Source organism: Ovis canadensis, chromosome 14 (genome assembly GCF_042477335.2).
Source record: "Ovis canadensis isolate MfBH-ARS-UI-01 breed Bighorn chromosome 14, ARS-UI_OviCan_v2, whole genome shotgun sequence".
NCBI lineage: Eukaryota > Metazoa > Chordata > Mammalia > Artiodactyla > Bovidae > Ovis > Ovis canadensis.
This window is the reverse complement of record NC_091258.1, coordinates 27,811,914-27,830,723: the sequence shown is the minus strand read 5'-3', so window position 1 is coordinate 27,830,723 and position 18,810 is coordinate 27,811,914. Positions and strand designations below refer to the sequence as shown.

The following is an 18,810-nucleotide window of genomic DNA, read 5'->3' as shown; positions in this document are numbered from 1 at the left end:
TCCAGAGAAGCCCCCAGCAATCCATTCTTGTTTCATAGCTGCAGTGCTGTGTCTTGTCTCTCTGAAGATATTAATGAGAGCAAAGACTCACAGTTTCTTTTCTGTGGATTTCTCTGTTTCCTTGAGTTTGCTCTTTTTAATCGCACTGGTTTCTGATTTGGGGCTAAAGGCTTTACTGACCCCAGGGCAGAAGGCGGTGCCCCTCAGCTCCTGGTCTCCAGTCCCTGTGCACATTCATACTCGGGACCACAGCAGGTCTCTCTCTGGTCTTCTGCTTGAGTCTTGCCATCACAGTTTGCAGCACAGTGTGTGTGGAGGGGGAGTGTCCTGCAGACCATGCTGCTGTCCATGTGTCTCATAATTGGGCCGCTTGTGACTTCCACTTCTCTGAAGGGGACTCCGCGGCTCTTGTCCTTGGACTCGTCCTTGTGCCATGAGGGCGTGCCACCTGGGTCCATGCCCTGTAGCTGCCCGGCATCATCACTGGACTTATATTTTGAGTGACATAAGCATTAACTGGGTGTTTCTCTTAGCATTTCTCATAAAAAGTAATTAAGTTCACCTTTAAAATTTGGGAATTACCAAAACTTGACTGAGAGAAGTGCAAATCATTTCTAATCTCTCTACCCAACAAAAGCCATTGCAGGCGTTTATGTAGCATGTATTATTCAGTAGAGTCATGTGGTGTGGTGTTGTATAATCTGTTATGTGTCGTATAGTTTACTGTATTGCATATTTTTGTTTTCTGATAGTTTCTGAAATTGTAACCTTGAGAATCAATTTAAATTGCAGTGGTCTATTTTACTGTTTCCTTCTGACCCAGAGCGGATAAAATTCCCCCAGCCCTGTACTCCACCTACCGCCAAGCCTGCTCCACTGCTGGACAGAAGCAGCCAGAAGGTGTGGTCCTCATTCGTGCCCATCTCCACTTCCCGAATCACGAGACGTTGTCGGTGGAGCCCTAGTCCCTCTGGTCTGGTCATGTCATGCTTGTTGTCTGGTCAGAACTGTGGCTTCAGTGACTGACTGGCTTAGCCCCGGGATGGTTGTGACTCCCAGAGGGCTGTCTGTGATGTCAATCCTCTCAGGTCTCAGCCGGGAAGTACCTGCCGTACATTTCCTAAAGGACGTGGTACCAAGTCCACTTGACTGTCATCTTTGTGTGCCCTGCTGAGGTTGTGACATGGTTTCTGTTGCCCATCTGATTCGCGTTTACATTCAGGTGACCAGCCAGGCTGAGGTCATGGTGCTGGTTCTGCACCGTGTCCTACTGGGGGTCTGCCTCAACTCTTGGTGATGTTGGTGGGGATCTTGCTATTTCTAGGGGACAGTGATGTAGACCTGGGCCAAGAGTGCATCCGACTTGGAGCAGCCAGGGACACTGTCCCTACCCCACCTCCCAGAAGCAAGGTGCCATCTGCACAGGGCCTGGCCTGTCAATGTTGAGATGGTGCTGCTGTTTGCTGGTCAGAGCCTCTGCTGCCTGCCAGCCAATTAGGCTGACTGACTACCTGCAACTCTATTCTCTGGTTCTGTCTGGCAGAACACTCTCACACAGTCTGCCACAGGTTCTGATGGCCAAGGGGACCCACACCTGTTTGGCCCTGTATCAGAATATCTCACTGATGAGGTGCCAAGGGGCTGGAGGGCTGTGTCCACAACCAAGAGCAGCCTTGCCTCTCTTCCTGATCCCTGGTCCTGCTTTTGGAAAAGGGCTTCTAGAACCTTTTAAATGTATGTTGAGGACTGGTAATTCCCTCTAACATCTGATCTTAACATCCTGGGATAAAAAACAGTATCACAATGTTACTTAGAAGTTTGAGAAACATCATCATCAGTTTGACCATCATCTGTCCATAATTCACACCCCCAGCCCTGCCTCCCTCCATAAGCATATGGTCTTTTTTATTACGTATGTGCGTGGTACACTTGCAGCGATGATGTGCATAGAACCATGTTTTTTTCCTAAACTTCCGTGTCTTGACGTCTAGCCCAATTGTGAAAATCACCCCCTGCCTCTCAGATGCAGCCCCGGGAGGGGAGGTGGAGCCCAGCTGTGCAGAGGAGCCACTGGACCTGCTCATGGCTGCCCTGCAGGAGCTCAGGGCCTCTATGACAGACCCCACCCAGCATGACGGTGAGGAGGGGGCTGCAGGCAGGGCTGCCCACAGTGGGTGTTTGTGGGTGGGAAGGCTTGTCCCGTGTGCTCAGGTTCATGGCTGGTCCCTGAGCCACAGCGGTCATTGCGTTCCCTGAGCTCAGCATCTGTCACGAACCCTGACTGTGGCCCGGTGGGTGTGGAGGACACAGCCTTGTTTCTGACATGCAGGCTGTCCCAAAGCCTTGGCAGAAGGTGAACTTTCTCTCCTTGGCACTGGTGGGATAGGTGATGTAGAGGAGGAAGCTGTGTGCTGGGCTGGGTGTGGTTTTCTTTCTGACCTCCACTGCCCAGCACCTCCAGCCCTCAGCACTGGGTCTCTGCTCCTGGACTGTCTCCTCTGGGGGACCTGGAGAACCAGTCTTGCAGTTCAGAGCACACGGTGGCCACGAAATAAAGTGCTCAGTTCCAGTAGTTTTAGACTTTGTTATGCTAAATGCAGAAACTAATATAAATAAGCCATGTTTTTAACTGCACAGGTCTATTCAATATATGCAGATTATTTTCAGTAATATGCTTAATTTTTTGGAGGTAAATGACAATTTGAAAAAACCTGCAGATAAACCATGTAGCCTGGAAATATTAAAAAAAAATTAGGTATATTGTGAATGCGTATAGTGTATGTACATTCACATCTGACCTGCAGAGAACATGGAAGCCTGTGAGGAGTTAAAATTGAGGGTCAGAAGTGACACATGGTTTTCACAGTCCCAGCCCTGTGTGGTTAGCTCTGCTGCAGCTGTGGTTACCCTGCGGGCCCAGGACATCCCCTTGTGGCCAGCATGGCCCTTCCTAACACCGCCCCTGCAGCCTGTGGTCCTGCTTATGGCAGCCCCTCCCTTGTAGTGCTATCAGCTCAGGTGGCCATGGTCTCCGAGAGGCTCCACTCTGTCCTGGGCCTCAGCGAGGATGTCAGCAGCGGCGAGGCGGCCCCGGTGCAGCTCAGCATCCAGGCCCCTGAGCTGCAGCCGCGGGAGCAGAGGGTGAGTGTGGGAGACCGTGTGTGAGTGAGTTGAGGGTTTGGTATTGTCTGCATGCAAACTCTGCATTTGTGAGGAAGGTGTGGGCAGGTCTGCCGACCCTATTCTCCACTGACACATCCCATCATGACCTCGGAGGACCTTCCCAGGGTCTGGGGGTTCCTATGACCTGGGAGTGGCAGCCTTCTCTCTGGGCACTAGCCTGTTTCATAGTCTCGTGAGCTTATCTCTGATCCTGTGTGTCCGGAGTGTAAACACTCCAACGAGACCTTTCCTCTCAGGTGGTGGACCTCCTGCTGACGTCCTTTTGTCAGAACCTCATGGCAGCCTCCAGTGTCGCCCCACCGGACAGGTAGAGGCCAGGTGGTCCCAGCAGGTGGTTGGAGCTGTCCCGAGGGCAGCCTGGTGCTCCTGATGAGAGGCCATCGGTCTTGGGCTGCCCCCGATGTCCTGCTGCGCTGGGGGAAGGCGGGGAGGGCTGGGGGCTGATGTACCGTAGCGCAGGCACGTGGCCAAGGCAGTCTCGCAGCAGGTGAGCCTGTTGTCTGGGGAGCAGCTTGGCTCTTCCTGGGTCTGCGGTGCCTGCCTGCTCATCCATGGGCTCTGGGAGGGCTGGGAGTGCCACTGCCCTGTTCTCTGTTGCTTGCCCCCGTAGGCAGGGCCCCTGGGCCACCCACTTCGTGAGGGCCCTGTGTGGACACAGGTTCCTGCCAGCCGTGCTCACCAGGCTCTGCCAGCTGCTCCATCACCAGGTAGGGCTACCATTCCCTCCAGCTGGGAGTGGGTCCCCCACCCAGCCCCCCAGCACCGAACACCTTTTCTCTCTTGTCTTAGGGCCCAAGCCTGAGTGCCTCACACGTGCTGGGCTTGGCTGCGCTGGCTGTTCACCTGGGCGAGTCCAGGTCTGTGCTCCCCAAGGTGCACGTGGGCCCTCCTGCCCCTGCCAGGGGCCTGCCCATCCCTGAGTTCATCGACAGCCTCCTGCCCTGTGTGGCCCAGCAGGCCTCGGCCCTGTGTCTGAAGTAAGTACACCTTGTCAGTAGTAACGTGTTTCTCAGACAGCACAGCACAGACACACGTGCTCCGTGCTGTGCTGGTCCACACCTCCCGGAAGGAACCCTGTCTGGATGTATCTGGGCGCATGCTGGTATCTCTGGTTAGGACAGTGAAGTCATCCTGCCTTGCTCCCTGCCTTTGGAGACGCTGGCTCTGGGCTGCAGGTGTCCTTCTCTAGGCTGGGTGGCCAGCAGCTGGGTGGACCTGTCCCTCAGGTTCAGTTCTGGGGTCTCCCTGTGGCAAGCAGCTTTCTCTGGGGCACTCCTCTGCACACATGGCTGTCCTGTCACTATACACAAAGCACCAGAACCTCTCCCAGGACCCAGCAGTTGCAGGGAGCCCGGCACCAGGCTTGGCAGGTGTGAGAGATGGCTGGGGTGAGAGCGGCCACCCATGGCAGAGACCTGGGGCTTTCTGCAGCTGCTGAGGTGAACAGACTGAAGTCAGGACAGAAGCCAGAGACTCCGGCAGGGAGGGATGTTGGCAGGGCCAGGGTCCTGGCTTGCGGACTAAGCTGACATCAGCAGACAGGGAGAGCCAAGCTCAGGAGCAGCTCTCAGTGATGAGGCCCCCGGGAGTCAGGCCCTGTCCTCACCACCCAGACTCCCTGCCAGTCTCTGCCTGACTTGTCACAGCCACCATGGGTGGGCAGAGCTGAGGCTGCTACTGGACCCACTTCTCCCTGGCTTGGAGGTCCTTATAGGCAGGAACAGCAAACAATGTGTGGGTCATGCCCGTGAACCCCACGGGGCACGCCCTCCCCGACACGCTGGGGAAGCAAGCTCTTACATGGAGTGCTTGCGTGTTTACATTTTCCAAGATGCGTTACTAGGGGGTGGGGTGGGGGTGCTGGGATGCCCTTGGTTCACTTTGTGTGACTCATGCTGATTTCCACCCTGTATTTTGTGTGCATCCCGTTTCTGTGTTATAATTTCCGTTTTCTATTCTCAGATTTTCTACAGCAGCAATTTCTTATTCCTTGTGTAAGTTTTCCCAGTCACATGAGCTTCTGCACAGCTGTCTGTCTCCTGGCCTTATAAAAAAGGTGAGTCTTCTGGGTTCCTTTCTCGGCCGAGTTCCTGTTTTCTATGGGTCTCTGGCCCGAGGCTGTGTGGCCTCCATCTCATGCTCAGCACCGCTTTGGTCTGTGGCAGGCTATCTCCTGGGAGCCACCGCCTTCTGCCTTTTCTTTCTGGCTGAGTTAAGAGGAGGGGGTGTAAGGTGAACCACTGATGTCCCTCCCGTTTATAAAATTGGCTCATAAGAGTAGTCATAAGAAGTGTCTTCCCAGGTAAAGAGGCGCCCTATACTTCCTCTAAAGATAGCCCTGGAGACTGCGTGTTGGGATTCTGTGTCAAGGGTGGCAGGGCTGTCCGTTCCAGCGGGAGCCAGGGTTGCAGCACAGAGTTCCAGGGAGCCTGTCCACTGGGCGATAAGCTTGCTTCTCAGTTCCAGGCTCCATGTTGGACTCCTGGGCCCTGCTGGGAGCTGCCTTGTCAGGAGCAGCCTGGGGGCTGGTACCACAGTTTCACAGTGTGGGACGGGGGCAGGTCAGGGGGAGTCCCAAGCTGCCATGGTCCCCTTGCGCTGCCTGTGAGTCCGGAAGCACAGGGCAGGGGTTTCTGTCTCCTAACGAAAGATAGGTGGCTTGTCCATCTCCCAGGAGCTTCTCACACAGACCCCAGTGCCAGCGAGCCTCAGGGGACAGCTGAGCACGGCTGCAGGACACAAGCGGCCTCAGATGTGCAGTCAGAGCTGCTGCCCCTTGAAGTGCCATCTGAGGAGCAGGGGCTCCCCACTGCCAGCCGAGCGTGGCCGGCCTCACAGCACACACACCACTGGATTTTTTCAGTTCCAGTTCATCATGTTCAGATGGTTCCCAGAAGCTCGAGACCCCCCGTCTCAGGAGGACCTGGCCAGCCCACCCTGGAGGCCCCTGTGCCTGCCCTCCGTGGACTGGCGGAGAGCCGCCCTCTGCCTGTGGAAGCAAAGAGCCCTGAAGGAACTGCTGAAGCAGGAGGGGCTCCAGGTAGGTCCTGCAGTCCCCTCCCTGGGATACCTGCTACACGCAGTGTGAGGTTTTGAGGTTGGTCTCCATGGACATGTGGAGCTGCCCCAGAATTTAAAGACAGGGTGAGTGCTGTGCAACTGCTGGAAGCTTCATGTTATACTCCCAATTCGGTGAGCTGAAACGAGTTGTGCGGACGCCACGATCTGTCCAGGGCCAGGCAGCATTGTGGACGATGCAGTTTTAGACCAGTTTGAAAAGTTTCAGGTAGCTTCACTCTCAGGGTTAAATTACTGGTTCTTGGGGCTTCATGCCAAGCTCCCTGTCTAACACTGGGAAGTGGCGTGAGGATGAGAGGGTCTGAGACCCAGGAGACCTCCAGCTGCCGTGAGAGCCACAGTCACAGCCTGCCCTGTGGCTTCTGTGTGCCGTCCTTGGCATGGTGGTCACTTGAGCTTTTTCTCTCAGTTGACTTACAGAGACTGGTTACAACTGGAAATAGAAATTCAGCCTGAAGTTGATTCTCTTTCAGATACAGAAAGGTAAGTACTTAAAGATCTGCCCTTTAAAACGTTACACTGTTTTGTGTCATGATGTCCTCAATTTAACGTTCAGCTTAACATAAAGTCTATGTTATAGTATAATATAATTTTATTCATTCTATTATTCAAGGAATACTTCCTGAGCTCCTGTGGTTTGGCAGATACTTCTAGAATGGTCTGGGAGCTAGGGATATAGCGTGAACAAAACAGATGGGGCTCCCTGCCTGCACTTCTGCCCCGTTGGCCCTGAGTGGGCACTCCTGCTGAGGGACTGTGCAGCCCGGAAGCAGGCAGGGAGATACAGCAGGGCTGTGGGAGCAGGTGCTGGCAGGTGAGGAACAAGGAGTCTGAACCCCCGAGGGCCGTGGTCAGGGAGCCACGAAGATCTCAGCTGGTGTCAGCCAAGGCAGGGGAGGGTGGGCATGGCTTCATCAATTGCTGGCTTCGAGGCGTGGCAACAGGAGTGAGCAAATTGGGGTCTGAGCCCCTGTGGGTCCCGGGGCCCCTGTGGGTCCCGGGGCCCGTGAACGAGATGGCTGAGCCATAAGGTGTGCTGTTTGGGGCTCAGGTGTGTGCTGAGGGGCTTCGCAGCAGGGGTGGCTGTCCTCAGGCCTCCATCTGTGGTGTGGTCAGAGACGTTCCCACACGTGGAGATGCTGTGACATGGTGTCAGATTCTGATGGAACAAGTAGACTTAGGAAGGATGGCAAACAGGAGTGGGAGTGACGACAATGCCTTCTGCAGCTCGGACGGTGGGGGTGGAGGGGCTGGTGGGGCACTCCCACCTATCAGCTTTGTGCCTGGCTTGCTTCCTGAGCGCTTCCTTCCTGCGCTTATGAGCCCGGGGCCTCACTCCTCTCCAGCGTCCTGGCGTGCAGATCCAGAGTACGCCTTCTTAGCTCTCCCTCAGGTCGGGGCCTCCTTCCCTTGCTCCTCACTGCAGTGCCCCCTGCCTCTTGTGGCCGTGGCCGAGGCCCTGCTTGAATTCTGGTCTCCCTGTGGGGGCAGACTGCAGCACTGGCGGCTGCCAGTGCTGTGGGCTTAGCACTATGGAGCCTGGTCCACATCTGGGTGCGCTGCTGCTGGACGCAGCCAGTACAGACACCCCCTCTGCCCCCGGCTCAGCAGCCGTGCACCTGCAGTCCCCCACCCCTCCGGCTGAGGTGGCCTCCCTAGGCACAGACCCTGGTGTTTGCATTGTAGGCAGGACTTCCAGCAGTGGGCCATCCACCAGCACTTCCTCCCCATGCCCTCTGCCACTGGTGGCTGTGATGGAGACCTGGAAGCCGCTTGTACCACCCTGGTCGACGTGCTCATGGACTTCTGCCAAAGGTTAGGAACGTTGGTGCCCAGAGGCATGTGTGTTTTGATTTTGGTAGCTCTAAGAATGATTTTATTTCTCTCGGTCCACACATTTGGACATATCTGATAACAAGTCTGAATCTTCGCAATGAAGGCAAGCTTCTGGTATCATCTTTCTCTCTGTGCGTCACCTGATCAGCAAATGTGAGAATAAAAGGTCTAGTAGGTGGTGGGCGCCAGTGTCGCCACCCACGGTGCAGGAAGTACCGGTGTGGACTGGCTGCCACGAGAGGCAGGCCTTCCCAGTCCTGTCTGGGCTGTGCAGGCTGTGGGTGTCTGACACGGCCTGTTCAGTCTCATCGTCCTCCTGGTTGAGGACATATGCTGTGTCCAGGTGGTGTGTGGTGTTATCTTGTTATGGTTTTGATTTGCTTTTCCCTGATGGCTCACAGTGTTGACCATTTATTTATCTTTTTTGGACAGATGTCTGATCAGATCCTTTGCCTATTTACAATTGGGCTATTTGCTTGTTGAGTCTTAAGGGTTCTTTATATAGTCCAAATGCCAGCTCCCTTGAAATACGTGAATCACAGATGCTTTCTCCCATCCCTTAAAGTCATTGGTTCACTCCCTTGATAGAGTACTTTGATTCATACGAGTTTTACATTTTGAAGAAGCCGTATTCATCTGTTTTTAATTTTAGCTTTTGGGCCTTTGATCCATTTTGAGTTACTTTTTTTTCCCCTAAATTTATTTATTTGACTGCATCAGGTCTTAGTTGAGGCGCACAGACTTTGCAGTTACAGCCCACAGGCTCAGTTGCGTCTCGGCATGGGGGGGGTCTTAGTTTCCTGACCAGGCATGGAACCCACATCCCCTGCATTACAAGGCGGATTCTTAACCACTGAACCACCAGGGAAGTCTCTTGAGTAAATTTTTTGTAAGATGTGAGGTAGAGATCCAGCCCCATTCTTTTGGATGTGAATGTCCAATTGCCCTTTTTGCTGAAAAGACTGTTCTTTTCCATTGAATGGTCTTGTTACTCTTGTCAAAAGTCCACTCACCATCTGTGTGCATTTACTTCTGGACTCTCAACTCTGTTCTACTTATCTTTACCTCTGTCCCTGTGCCAGGACCACACCATTTTGATTACTATAGCTTTGTAATAAGTTTTAAAATTGGAAAATGTGGGAATTCTCTGGCAGTCCAGTGGTTAGGACTCCATGCTTTTACTGCTAAGGGCCCGGGTTCAATCCTTGGGTAACTATGGTCCCACAAGCTGCACAGTGCAGCCAAAAAATAAACAAGGAAGTAAAATTGGAAGAGATGAGTCCGCTAACTTTGCCCTTCTTTATCAAGATTGTTCTGCAGCCCTTGCAGCTCCATCTGGATTTTTAGGATCAGCTTATCAATTTGTACAAAACGAGCTGGGATTCTGATAATGACTGCACTGTATCTGTATATCAGTTTGGGTCCTTCCATTTGTTTAGGTCATCTTTAATATTTTTCAACAGTGTTCTATAGTTTTCAGTGTGCAAGTCTCGCATCTCCTTGATTAAATTTATTCTGCAATATTTTATTTTTTTTGCACCATTGTAAATGGTATCATTGCTTTAATTTCACTTATTTGCTCAGATGGCTTTTTATTGTTAATTTTTTATGATTTTTGTATATATAAGGTCCTGTCATCTGTGAATAGGATGGTTAAACTTTTTCCTTTCCAATCCGAATGACTTTTATGTGCTGATTTACTTGCTGAGTTGTCCTGTCTAGAACTTCACAGTGCAGTGCTCACTGGAGGCAGTAGAAGCAGACACTTCGTCCTGGTCCTGGTCTTGGGAGGACAGTTTTCAGTCTGTTATCATTGAGTACAATGTGAGCTGTGGGGTCTTCATAAATGCCCTTTGCCAGGTTGAGGAAGGTCCCTTTTACTCCTAGTTAGTTTGTTTTTTTAGTCGTGAGATGGTGTTGAACTTAATGTTTTATCTGTGTGGGTTTTGGTTTTCTATTCTACTCATGTTAATTGCATTAATTGATTTTTGCATATTGAGCCAACCTTGCATTCTTAGGATAAATCCCAGTTGGTTGTGTAATCATTTTGATATGTTGCCAGAGCTGGTTGCTGGCTTTGTGCTGTTGCTGGGGCACCATGCGTGCCCTGTGGTGCCTGGGTACTCCCTGGCCCTGTGACCACAGGCCATGCTGGAGGCAGAAGAAGAGGTAGCCCAGCATAGATAGGAGACACTAAAGAGGCTTTCACTGTGTTTTCATTTCAGTTCGAGGAGTTATCATCACTCAGAGAATTCTGATTTGGTTCTTGGTGGCTGCAAAGGAAATCGGGACATTTTTTCCAGATTGCAGGTTAGTTAGAAAATGCAAAACTCAGTGTGTCCACTGCATTGAAGCCATGTGCTATCAAGATATTTATTGAGTATCCAATGAGTCCAGATGTCTGTTCTAAGCAGAATGAAAGCCTGAGTCACAGACACGGTCACTCAGACCAGAGGCCACGTGCTCTGTGAACTCATGTCACCATAAACGTCAAAGGAACACAAAAATGAAAGATGAAATACAGGAAGCATCTCCAGGCTTTAGGACATTTAAGATTTGAAAACAGGAAGTAAAAATGTGGACTTCAGTAGTAACTTGGTTGCTACTCCCATTCTCTGCTCTTTAACTCTGGGTGCAGCGCTAGGAGGTCAGACTCTTGAGAATTGATATAAATAACCCTCCACTTGGCTGAATATTGAGAGTTTGCAAAGACCAGAGGCTGGAGCCCCTTCTGTTTCCCAGGTCACTTGTCACTGAGGCAGGAACGCTGAGAAGGGTGCGGAGGCCCTGCAGGTTCTCATCCTGGAGTGAAAAGTGCCTTTCTGTCAGCATGCTGCTGCCCAGACCTCCTGAGAGTGGGCTCTGGGGTCAGAGGGCAGACCAGGCCTGTCCTTCCTTCTCGACAGCTGTGCGCTGGGGGTCTGTAACTGTGGACGTGGCCATGCAGCTCTGTCTTATGGGATCTGGAATTCCCGCTCTCTCTCTTTAAAAGTGCCTGAATTTAGAAAATGTGGAGGATGAAAGGGAGATCCTAACACTCCACACAAAAGGGACGCATGTCCTCTGCATCCATCATAATGGGAAGTGGAAAAGAGTTCCTGGGAGGGTGGCCGCAGCAGGAGTCATGGGTTTAGAGGTCGCGTGTGACAGGGCGATGAGGAGACGGGTGCTCTTCATCTGGTGCTGTCTCCAGGAGATGGCTGCTGACCTGCAGCAGGGCCCTGCGCCCCTCGGCCACGCTGCTCCCCACGGACACTTTCTCTTCGGAGTTTTCCACAGACGCCTCCAGGCCCTGACTCACGGGTGGGATGTGGCCAGCCGCCTCCAGAGACAGCAGGAGCTGCTCACCTGCAAACGGTAACACGGTTGCATCCCAGGGTCTCTCCCGACTTCGGCTTCTCTTCCCTCTAGTTGTGGGTCTTTGGGGTGGCCTCTCCCCGGGAGTCCCCTGGAGAGCAGGGTCTGGGCCCAGGATCCCTTCAGTTCAAAGGCCTCACATCGAATGTGGGCTCAGGGGTCCTCACAGCAGCTTCATCACAACTGAGCTGTGAATTGACATCCTTCCCAGGCTAGTGAGCTGGTTGGTTCACACACTGCTCCCACCCTGGGTCATCATGAAGCTGCATGGCTGCTTTGGGGAAGCACAGTGGTGTCTACGGGCCCAGCAGCACAGGAGCCCAGGCCCTCCCGGGAGGGATGGGCCGCAGACTCGGGCCAGTTCCCAGCAGGCTGGGAGGGTGGCTGCCGCTCCAAGCATTGCTCTCGGGGGTCACTGTCCACACCTCTGTCCTCCCAGCACCCTCCTCGGCCTGCCCCCCTCCATGCTAGTCAGCAGCCCCTGTGCGGAGCAGCCGACCGCCCCCAGCTGCGCTGATTTCTTCCACTTGGTCAACTCAGAGTTGGTAGGTGTGGAGTGAGCAAGGTCAGGTGCGGGGCTGGGGGCCATGTGGGCACTGTGGGCTGGTTCTGGGGAAAGTTCAGGAGTGCATCTGTGGTCACATGGAGCCAGCGGCCTCGGTATGGGTCCCACCTGCAGGGGGTCACTGAGGCTAGGCCGTGGTACTTGGAGACACAGGGAGTCCTTCACTCTGTTGGACACAGGCAGCAAGGCCAGAGACTGGGGCCAGTGCCTTCTCCAGAACATGACTCCTTCATAGAACATTCCCCAGTTTAGCGGTTTGGGCCCCAGAAGTGCTGACCGACCTGCCCGCTTCACCTCTGGGCACAAAAGCCAGACAGAGCCTACACCTGGCTCTTCAGACTCCAAAGGGTGCCCTCCCTTACTTGTGCACAGTCACGGACAGGGAGGTGCTGTGCCCACCACAGGAGGCTTTGTAAAAATGCACCATGTGGCTGGAGGTTGTCTGAGGTTCTGGTCATGTGTGTGGAGCTTATAGGGTAGCTGGGGAGCAGCAGAAATGAGGTGAGATTTTCTGTTCAAGTTCGTTCTGGAGGCTGTTCCCCCTCAAGCTCTGAGAATGGCCTGTGAAAGCAGCCAGGTGCGGGGGAGGAGGGACAGCACACGGCTGCCCACCTCTGTCCACCGCCCTCCTTCCTCACTGGCCTCTACTATCTTGCAGAGAAACTTCTCCCATGATGGTGCTCTCACCTACGACATCACCGCCCACTTCTTCAGGGTAATTCCAGTTCCCTCCACCCCTCCCGTGTCACTACTCAGACCTCTGGCCTGGGCCTTGCGTATGCAGTGGCTCCCAGGGTCCATGTGCAAACTCAGTAGTGGGCATCTCCTCCCCAGGGGCTCCTCAACACCTGTGCACGAAGCAGAGACCCATCCCTGGCAGCCGACTTGGCCCTGACCGCCTGCCAGACCCAGTGCCCCCTGCTGCTCACCTCTGCTCTGGTAGGCCTGCCATCTTCTCGGGGGAGCTCCCGGGCCTGGTGGGGTGCCGTGAGGGTCAGTGTGGCTGGGGGTTGCACATCTAGGGCCTCCTGGCTGTGTGATCCCAGGCGCAGTGGGTGTTAAGTCAGGAGCAGATGCCCCGGGAGCAGTAGGGAGAGAACTGGAGAGGGAGGACTGGGTCGCAGGAGTCCCTCCGCGCCAAAGCCAGCAGCAGAAGTCATTCACGATGTGTGCTCTGGGCTGGAGCTGCCGGCTCAGCCCCTGCAGCCTGGCCTCTGCATGGCCTTCCGAAGTTCCTCAGTAGGGGCTCCCCTGTGGGCTTTCTCACCCCTTCCCCTTTTGTCAGGAGGGAGGACACCGCCCCATTCTTTCAGAGCAGCACGTCTGCCACCGAGCTCCCTGGGCAACCGTGTGTCCTCTGAGGATGAGTTGTGTTGGGCCGTAGATGAGACACTGTCCTTGTAGTTAGGAAGCACCAGATGAGCAGAGCCAGGCTCGGGGGGGGTGGGTGTCAGCCAGCAGGTGGACATGTCCTGCCCAGATGGTCGGGGTCACTGAGGTCTGCAAAGCGTGGTGGTGAATGACTGTTGGTGCCCATTCTCTCCCATGAGCTGTGGTGGTCAAGCCTGGAGCCCGAGCTGCACTGCCGGTGGAGGAGGTGGTCCCAGAGCCTGCTGCCTGCAGAGCTGCGGAAGCTGCAGGAGGCCCACCTCTTCGCTGAGAGGTGAGTATGGGCACACGCTCTCGTTGACCTGCCCAGCATCTTGGGAGCTGGAGAGGCCTCTGGACAGGCTCTGCAAGGTGCAGGGTTCACCTGCCCGTCTCCTTTTACTTCCCAGCGGGTGCCCTCCTAGAGATCACAGAGAGGATCGCTGGCCCTCTCCAGCCTCCTTACATTTTCCTCTGACCATTTCCATCCCTCAGGCACCCCCAGAGTTAGGGATGCTGGAAACCTCAGAAAACAAGGAAAGCCAGTCTGCCCACTGACTCTAATCGTATAGAGAGCAGGAAAGTTTCTTAAATCATTGCACTGTATTGTTTTTCGCTTTTGGCCATTTTAACCTGCTGAAGGATCTTGAACATCACAGTGCAATTGGGGCAGGGGTTGTGTGGGAGGCCGGTGCAGATTCTGGGGTCTAGGGGTCAGGGGAAGGGCTCCAGGCAACCCTGCGTTCCACGCCCTCCTGACAAAGCTGAGACCCCCTGCAAGCTGCACCACTTCCTGTGTCCAGGGCATAGGGCCAGTCTGTGCAAAGCCAGGTTGGGGGCAGGGGTTCCTGTGGTGATACACTCCTCTTGTCTGCGCAGCATGTCCTCCCCCATCATACCACCCCCCGCACCTGGCCCGTCCTGGCTCTGCGCCGCTGCCCTGCACTTTGCAATTCAACGGGCCAGGAAGGAGAGCTTCAGGCAGGAGCTGGGGAAGCTGGATGGCCAAGGAGAGGAGGCAAGGATGACACCCTCTTCCTGCAAGCTCACGTTCTCTCAGGGTTCATCTAACACACTGTGCTTTTCAAGGACACACAAGTGTTTGGGGTCCTTCTGACTTTATTTGGAAGCAAACCTTCCTGGGTGTACAGGTTTGATAAGACTTTTAACTCTAAACTGCTTTTATTTGACGTGTTTATTCTCCCCATAATCCCCGGGTGGGGGCAATTAGGGCCGACTGGCACTCATCAAGGTACCTGTACCCCATTCAGCTGCTCGCTGAGACCAGGGCTGGATGGAGGGCTGCTCAGAGGGCAGGCTGGTGTCCCCACTGGGAGCCACCATGGTACACCCAGCTGAACCCCTAGTTCTCTAAAACCCAGAGCTCCCCAGCAGCTCAGGTTGTACACACCTGCCTGACAACAACTGCTGAGCTATGGGGTTTGAGTGATTATAATTTCAAGTAACTGAGTCCCAGGGAGCATCTGTTCTTAGACTTTTCAGGCTGTTTTTGTTGGAAGGCTTTTAGTGGCTCCGTATCTTCCAGACCACTGTCCCCTTACAGGCCCACAGAGATGGGTCCCCAAGCAGTAATTGTTTATAACCCATTAAATTCTGTAAGAGCGACTACAAATTTTATTCCTGCAAAGATCCCCCCAAAGATTTCTAACCTAGGCCTATAAACAATCAGTGAGGAATTTTTTTTACTTATACTCTCAGGGAACAGAATACAGGTAGTCTTATGTTGTGAGTGGATGTGTTTTTATTTGTAGCTGTTCGTTTCCCTGTTTTTCTTTTCCTTGATGGGCCTGCTCTCTTCATATCTGACTCCACAGGTATGTCAGACCCTCTCCCACACTGGACAGGGTGGCGAGCCCCTGCCCCCAGGGCACTTGAAACCATGGATCCCCATTTCTCCGCAGACCTCCTAAGTTAGGTCTCTTGAGCAGGGGAGGTGTGGTACCTTTGGGGCAAAAGCTTTCTCAGGAGAGAAAACCCCAGGCCATGGGCCTGCGCTGTGGGGTCTCCCTTCAGACCCTGCACCCTGAGGGTCTGCGCAGGGCCCCAGGTAGACAGCCCCTCCTTGCCCACTGTCACCTTTGAGTTCTTCTGTCCTTCTGTGGGTCACAGGCCATTGGCTCCCTGAGGGCTCTGGACATCTGTGCGGAGATCTTGGGGTGTCTGCAGAAGAGGAGGATTTCCTGGCTGCTGGTCTTTCAGCTGACGGAGGCGGGTGAGAGATCCGGAGGCTGCCAGCCATGTCTGTGCTGGCTCCTAGCCCTCTGACGGGAGCAGGTCAGACTGCAGCCGACTCCTTAGTCCTTCTCTTCAGAAGCAACTTTCAAATGGTTACACAGGAGCCCTCCTTGGGGCTCACTTTAAAAACTCATTTTTGCAACTTTATGTGCTTGGTTAAGTATACAGACTCATTTAATAATTTAGTGGAGCCCTGACGATTTCAGGGACCCAGCCCCCACCCCCTAGTCTGTGGCATGAGGTTGCCACCCCTGGGTCAGCAGGCACACAACTCGTGGAGACCCTGACACTATGGGAGGGCCCCGCACTGCTGACAAGCCCCTTGGTTTTACAGATGTCCCCGTGGGGCGCACCCTCCTTGGCCTGGCCCCCGACCACCAGGTCAGGCTGCTGCCGGTCGCCTTCTACAGGTAACCCTCAGGGCCTGGAGGTCAGGGGAGGAACAGCAGGGGTCCTTCAAGACATAGAGCCTGTGCCCCTGCTGCCTGCCACCAGCCCAAGTCAGACGTGTGAGGTCAGGTCACTTGACACCTGTGTCTGCCTTCAGCCTCCTTCCCTACTTTGACGAGGATGCCCTCCTCAAAGAAGATGCCTTCCTGCGCGTTGCTCTCAACATGTACCTGAAGCTTGTTGGCCTCTTTGTGGCTGGGGAGACCGGTGCAGTCTGGACTGTGGCCCATGGTGGGGAGCTCCCAACTCAGGCAGGTGCAGGGCCAGGCCCCATCTCCAGACAGGCTGGGGTGACGCTCCTGGCACAGTTCACGGCTCTGGGCACCCTGACCTTGGCACTGCCCATCTTCTTTCTAGGGTGACCCCATAAGCCTGATAACAAATGCCCGTCTGTTTCTGCTGCAATTGATACCTCGGTGCCCAGAAAGGAGCTTCTTGCACGTGGCAGAGGTAATGCCCAGGTGCTCACCGAGGTGGCTATGTTTAGGTCCGTGTCACTGTGTGACATGAGGATGCTGGACGCCTTGGGGAAAGCCGGCATCCAGCATCCAGGCCCAGGAGGGACGGGGGCAGAATGGGCCCAGCATGTGGGCTTTGTTGCAGCTGCTGGCTGTGAGTGGAGATTGTGACCCGGAAGTGAGTGCTGCCCTCCTGAGCAGGCGGCAGGCTGTGCTGGACCCCAATCTCTCCCAGGAGCCCCAACTCTTCTGACCCGACCTGCACAGGGCGCTGCCCAGCTCCTCAGAAGTGGGTTACAAATCTCAATTGCTTTAGTGGGTAAGAGGAATCAGTTCTCTAAAATCTGCATCTGGCCCAAGTCACTCTGGTTATAGGAGAAGAAACTGCTGGTCCCAGAGCAGAGGCCACAAGATCCTGCGAGCCGCAGACTGAACCATCGCCGCCCAGCACGCAGAGTGGGGGCGCATCAGGGCACCACTCTGCGCACAGGCCTGAACCAGTCACCACCCGAGCTCGGGGCAGCCAGGCCCTCAGGTGGGCTCAGCCTTCACCACCTGCCCTGCTGCGGGCCTGGGCGGGGCCTCTGGGGCCTGGTCTGGGGTCTGCGTCAGCGGGTGCACCATGGACATGTGCACGTTGAGGTTGTGTGCCTTCTCAAACCGCCGGCCACATTGGTCACAGGCAAAGTCCAGCTCTGTCTCAGCCTTGTGCTTGGTCATGTGGTACTTCAGGGATGCCCGCTGCCGGCACTGGAACCCGCAGACCTCACACCTATGGGATGGGGCCAGTGAGCCAGGGCCAGGGTGCTGCCAGCGGGAGGGCCACCACCCCCCACTTACTGCAGAGGCTTGGCTCCCGAATGGCGCATCTGGTGGACCAGGAGGTGCTTCCGCTGCTTGAAGGTCTGTCCACATTCATCGCAGATGTAGTTCCGCACCTCTGGGGACCAGACAGGGAGTGACCACAGGCCCTGACACTGTCCCCTTGGTGCTCAAGCACCTGACTCACAGGTGACACAGCTCTGACCCACTTGGCTGCAGCATGTTTCCCTAAACCTCCTATTTTCTGGAGCACCAATTCTTAGAGGGAGCCCAATCGGTGCAGTTTCACAGATGACTGATTACAGCTACTGCTACTCTAGGGACTGTCCCCATGCTGGGCCCACCACAGGGGCACCCACTGTGGCAGTCATCTTAAAAGAGCCTTTCAACAAAACTTGAACGTCACACCCCCAGCCATGCACCTGGAGCAACACCACATGCTTCTCTCCTACATCACTGCGCGTCTACCAACATGTGACACAGCCGCACAGGCAGGCTCCTCCATGACTAGGAGCAATCGTCCTGCCAGTGTGAGGTCTAGACTGTTCTGTGCTGAAAATAAAAACTGCTCATGATCACGACGACTGTGGTCTGACTGAGTTACAATGGCTTGACCCGACACCAGGGAATTACTGTGTCAGGAGTAACAGACAAGAACACTCAAAGCATGAAATGCTGTGAAACTGAGGGACTGTGAGCCAGCCATTAAGTGGGCAAATCGGAGTGAAGAAGTCAATCATTTGTACAAAGGTCAACAGAGGAAAAATATCGTTTAGGATGGACTATCTGGACATGGGGTTGGAGGGTCGGGAGAGCTGCCTTCTGGGCAGAACCAGCAATGACGAACATAGGCACACACGAGTCCAAGGTCGTGGACGCGTGTTCAGAGAGAAGGGGTAGCTCACCACTGATGGCGGTGAGCACTGGGGCACCACCTTCCCTGTGCTTTTCCCACCAGCTGCTACCATGAATTTGGGTCAGTTTTATAATCTGAAAAGCACATATCATTTTCTTCCAGTAATGATGTAAATGGAGAAGGAAATGGCGACCCATTCCAGTCAGATGGGTCTTCCAGAGTCAGACACAACTGAGCAACTAACACACTGCTGCTGCTGCTGCTGTAAGTCGCTTCAGTTGTGTCCGACTCTGTGCGACCCCACAGATGGCAGCCCACCAGGCTCTGCTGTCCCTGGGATTCTCCAGGCAAGAACACTGGAGTGGGCTGCCATTTCCTTCTCCAATGCATTAAAGCAAAAAGTGAAAGTGAAGTCGCTCAGTCGTGCCCAACTCTTAGCGACCCCATGGACTGCAGCCTACCAGGCTCCTTCGTCCATCGGATTTTCCAGGCAAGAGTACTGGAGTGGGTTGCCATTGCCTTCTCCGAACTAACACATATGATGATGTTAAAACAGACCACAATAAACTCACAGGACAGCA

The 18,810-nt window shown here is 54.3% G+C and overlaps 2 protein-coding genes across 5 annotated transcripts in view; one reads left to right on the top strand and one right to left on the bottom strand.

The window, feature by feature from the left end:
- FANCA (FA complementation group A) overlaps window positions 1-17,954 on the top strand; it is a 37,989-nt gene extending 20,035 nt beyond the window's left edge. Inside the window, exons 21-44 of one of the 2 annotated variants that reach the window (XM_069549703.1) lie at window positions 824-900; window positions 2,024-2,137; window positions 3,005-3,141; window positions 3,420-3,490; window positions 3,794-3,890; window positions 3,973-4,160; window positions 5,146-5,239; window positions 6,047-6,223; window positions 6,671-6,744; window positions 7,948-8,076; window positions 10,323-10,407; window positions 11,291-11,454; window positions 11,894-11,999; window positions 12,678-12,734; window positions 12,854-12,958; window positions 13,570-13,682; window positions 14,267-14,405; window positions 15,160-15,222; window positions 15,518-15,620; window positions 15,978-16,053; window positions 16,191-16,344; window positions 16,451-16,543; window positions 16,697-16,840; window positions 16,927-17,954. In XM_069549703.1, the coding sequence (XP_069405804.1) occupies window positions 824-900; window positions 2,024-2,137; window positions 3,005-3,141; window positions 3,420-3,490; window positions 3,794-3,890; window positions 3,973-4,160; window positions 5,146-5,239; window positions 6,047-6,223; window positions 6,671-6,744; window positions 7,948-8,076; window positions 10,323-10,407; window positions 11,291-11,454; window positions 11,894-11,999; window positions 12,678-12,734; window positions 12,854-12,958; window positions 13,570-13,682; window positions 14,267-14,405; window positions 15,160-15,222; window positions 15,518-15,620; window positions 15,978-16,053; window positions 16,191-16,344; window positions 16,451-16,543; window positions 16,697-16,804 (2,524 nt within the window). In that variant the 3' untranslated portion in view covers window positions 16,805-16,840; window positions 16,927-17,954. Of the gene's footprint in view, window positions 1-823; window positions 901-2,023; window positions 2,138-3,004; window positions 3,142-3,419; window positions 3,491-3,793; window positions 3,891-3,972; window positions 4,161-5,145; window positions 5,240-6,046; window positions 6,224-6,670; window positions 6,745-7,947; window positions 8,077-10,322; window positions 10,408-11,290; window positions 11,455-11,893; window positions 12,000-12,677; window positions 12,735-12,853; window positions 12,959-13,569; window positions 13,683-14,266; window positions 14,406-15,159; window positions 15,223-15,517; window positions 15,621-15,977; window positions 16,054-16,190; window positions 16,345-16,450; window positions 16,544-16,696 lie in introns of both variants that reach the window. The other variant, XM_069549702.1, reaches the window with a different exon arrangement.
- The window catches only part of ZNF276 (zinc finger protein 276), a 29,763-nt gene continuing 26,084 nt past the window's right edge, over window positions 15,132-18,810 (bottom strand). For all 3 annotated transcript variants that reach the window (XM_069549762.1, XM_069549761.1, XM_069549760.1), the window contains exons 10-11: window positions 17,392-17,491; window positions 15,132-17,323 (exon numbers count right to left, since the gene is read on the bottom strand). In XM_069549762.1, the coding sequence (XP_069405863.1) occupies window positions 17,083-17,323; window positions 17,392-17,491 (341 nt within the window). In that variant the 3' untranslated portion in view covers window positions 15,132-17,082. The remainder of the gene's footprint in view (window positions 17,324-17,391; window positions 17,492-18,810) is intronic.